Here is a 3216-nt window from a genome sequence, read left to right as displayed (position 1 = left end):
CAGCTTGACGTTTTAAATAACGCCAATCATACTAAACGCACTAAACTAAAATAATCTGATTGACATTTGAGAAGGAAGCGAATAATACGATCCGTGCAGGCTTTGGGATAAATTACGTCATACGATCATGCAAGTAGGGGAGGGGGGACAAGTTATTTTCGCACCAAGAGAGAGAGGAGTGGAAAGGGGTAAAACACAATTGAAAGCAGAGAATCTTCGAGTGTCAGTATAGCTTTTGTGTCTCTCCCGTCAGAAGCAACGTTGCTGCTCAATTTCCCAAAGATGCTTATCCTCAAGATATTTGTTTTTGTAACCAGTGCCATATACGCGTGCATCGCCAAAAACATTATTTTAATCGTTGCCGATGATTTGGATGTTGTCCTCGATGGAATGGTGAGGATTTCAAACGCCGATTCCTTTGTCTTTTTTTTACTTCCACTTACCAAACGAACATTGTTGCGTTGCAGACACCACTGAGCTCGACTAGAAAATACATCGGTGAACAGGGAGTAACGTTCAAAAATGCGGTAAGAGTCTCAACTGTACATAATATGACGCATGTGTTTTTACCACCATGACTTTACAAATACATCTGCATAAAAAACATACACAATCATTCATACCATTAATTACGCACCTATGATTTTTGCTAACAAATGCAATCGTGTATTTCCCGTCAGTTTGCCGCGGTACCGATTTGTTGTCCAAACCGAGGATCGATTTTGACGGGGCGATATCAGCACAACCACAAAATATTTAACAACTCCCTCGAGGGCGGTTGCTACAGCCAAACCTGGCGTGCCGGCTACGAGAAAAACACGTTTGCCACGATTTTGAAGAACCGAATGAATTACAACACCTTCTACGCTGGTAAATACTTGAACCAGGTATTATACACTCATGTGACTTTGTTATTTTTTGGTACCAATATTTCTCTTTTTTTTTTTTATATAAAATAACATATATATTTATAGTAGATAAAAGGATACAGTGACGCATTTTTCAATGATCCGTCGCGATACGGAGCAATAAAATTTTGTTGCAATTTCAGTACGGACATAAAAATGCCGGCGGTGTGTCTCGTATTCCACCGGGATGGGACAAGTGGTACGGCCTGGTTGGCGACTCCAAATATTATGACTACTCGTTATCAGTCGACGGAGTGGAGAAAAAGTACGGAACCAGCTCGAATGATTATCTGACCGACGTCATCGTACGTATGAGCCAACACCGCGTGCTGTAAAAACAATATATCATTGTTTGGATGAAGTTTATTTTTTTTTTTTGCTCACGGTGTACTAGAAAAACTTTGCCCTCGACTACATAAGCAGTCAAAAGAAGGATCAGCCGTTCCTGATGGTGTTGGCACCCCCAGCTCCGCATGAGCCTTTTTTTCCTGCAGCGAGGCACAACGGCTGGTACGAGGGCAAGGGTATAGTGGCTAAGAGGACCAAGAACTTTGACACGTGGACAAATCAGGTGGATATATATAGGGATGTGTACAACTACGGGCGATATTTGTAAAAAAAAAAAGTTTAATTGAACCTTAGGACAAACATTGGCTGGTACGAATGGGACCGTCGCCTTTGCCATCCGGTGTGATCGATGGCTTGGACGAGATTTACAGGAAGCGGTGGGAAACGCTTCTGTCGCTCGATGACATGGTTGCCGAGGTGTACAACAAACTGAAAACCAAGAAATTGTTGAAGGACACTTACATCATCTTCACGTCGGACAATGGCTTTCACATGGGTGATTAAACGGCTTTAAGCATAGCAGGAAAAGTGTGCGTTGCCCATGTAGTAACGTGCGTTGTCGTTGCAAATGTCCAGGTCAGTTCAGTCAGCCGTACGACAAGAGGCAGCCGTACGAGACGGACATCCGAGTACCGCTGCTCATGCGAGGGCCCAACATAACGCAGGCCACGGAGTTCAAGGGCGCGGTGAGCAGTGTCGATCTTTTCGCTACGGTGCTGGAAATCGCAGGGGTGGATGGGCCGTCGGACGGTGTCTCGCTGCTCCGGCAGATGAAGAACGATGTCAAGGACAGAAGTGTACTGGTCGAGTACAAGGGCGAGAAAAGCGTCGGCGCGCCAAACAGTGGCTGTCCGTCGGATGCGGATTTTAATTTGAGTGTTGGTTGTTTTTTTTTTTTTTTTTTTTTTTTTTTTTTTTTTTTTTTCCGTGCAGCTGAACTTTTTGAAGAAAAAGGGTCATTATTTTTTATTTCAGCACTGCAGTAGGGACTTTGCGTGCAAGTGCCAAGACGCGGCCAACAACACGTTCACCTGCGTGCGACGAGTGTCGAAACAGAATAACAACGTTTTTTGCATCTTCAGCGAGGATGGCGAGGTACGCGGTAAAAAATGGTTTATTTTGTTTTTACAGTATGACTATAAAAAGTACTACCGGCACCTATTGCTTCTTGTAGGAGTTTATCGAGGCCTACGATTTGGGGCTCGACGAGTTTCAAATGACCAATATCGGGTTGACGATGAACGGCAACAGGAGACATCGATTCAGAAAACGCGTCAAGAAAATGGCCATCTGCAAAGATCGAACTTGCATCGCTACCAACCCTCCCTTACCCGGTAGTCATTGAATAAAACAGTTTATTGATAGGGACATTTTGGTACATCTCAACCATTTGGACGAAAGAAAATGGCTACTGTACAGGGAAAAGTGTAGCTTAATAGTTTTAAAACGACAAAAATGTACCAAGCGATTCAAATGAGTTTTTAAATGATAAGCAACTTTGCGTGCGCAATTTTACTTTCTACTGTAGTAAAAAATACATTAATCGAGTGACCTGCTGAAAAAAAAAAATTTCTTTGTTCTCAACTCGTCGTACCACTTTGGCCCGTAAAAAATAAAGTTTGTAATTTGTATCGTTCTCTCGATGGTTGAATAAAAACCATCCCTGGTGCCAAATATAGTCTACGAAAAAAAAGAAAAAAGGAGAGCTTGGTGCCTCTGTTATTTTTCTACCCCAGCAATAAATCCACTTGAAAACGCACACACACACTTTTGCCTCGTTCATTGTTCTGCTCGAAAACACGAGCCAGTCGTTGCATACGCCTACGATTTTTCCCTCTCAATGTACGATTCGGATCTTTGCAAATCGTAACCTAAATACACACAACTCATATCCGATGATGTTTCGCTGTACGTGCTAGCGCGTCCCGATCGAAAGGCACAGAGTATTACAATATACCTT

At 42.9% G+C, this 3216-nt stretch overlaps 1 protein-coding gene across 2 annotated transcripts; it reads left to right on the top strand.

Moving 5' to 3' along the window:
- The first annotated feature begins 241 nt into the window (after positions 1–241).
- Positions 242–2842, top strand: LOC106646438 (N-acetylglucosamine-6-sulfatase-like). Of its 2 annotated transcripts, none has more exons than XM_089590813.1 (9): positions 242–393; positions 468–527; positions 681–887; positions 1052–1213; positions 1303–1479; positions 1551–1752; positions 1833–2134; positions 2232–2351; positions 2434–2842. In XM_089590813.1, the coding sequence occupies exons 1-9, from the start codon at positions 283–285 to the stop codon at positions 2599–2601; spliced, it is 1509 nt and encodes a 502-aa protein (XP_089446939.1). In that variant the 5' UTR covers positions 242–282; the 3' UTR covers positions 2602–2842. The 2 variants fall into 2 exon arrangements, with proteins under 2 accessions (XP_089446939.1, XP_089446931.1); XM_089590805.1 differs by having other exon boundaries at positions 2431–2842.
- Positions 2843–3216: the final 374 nt, after the last annotated feature.

Source organism: Copidosoma floridanum, unplaced genomic scaffold (assembly GCF_036245765.1).
Source record: "Copidosoma floridanum isolate Cflo_tuat_1 unplaced genomic scaffold, Cflo_Japanese_pri ptg000001l, whole genome shotgun sequence".
In the NCBI taxonomy this organism is placed as follows: domain Eukaryota; kingdom Metazoa; phylum Arthropoda; class Insecta; order Hymenoptera; family Encyrtidae; genus Copidosoma; species Copidosoma floridanum.
Note: the sequence above shows the minus strand (reverse complement) of the source record. Positions and strands in the feature narration are given on the sequence as shown.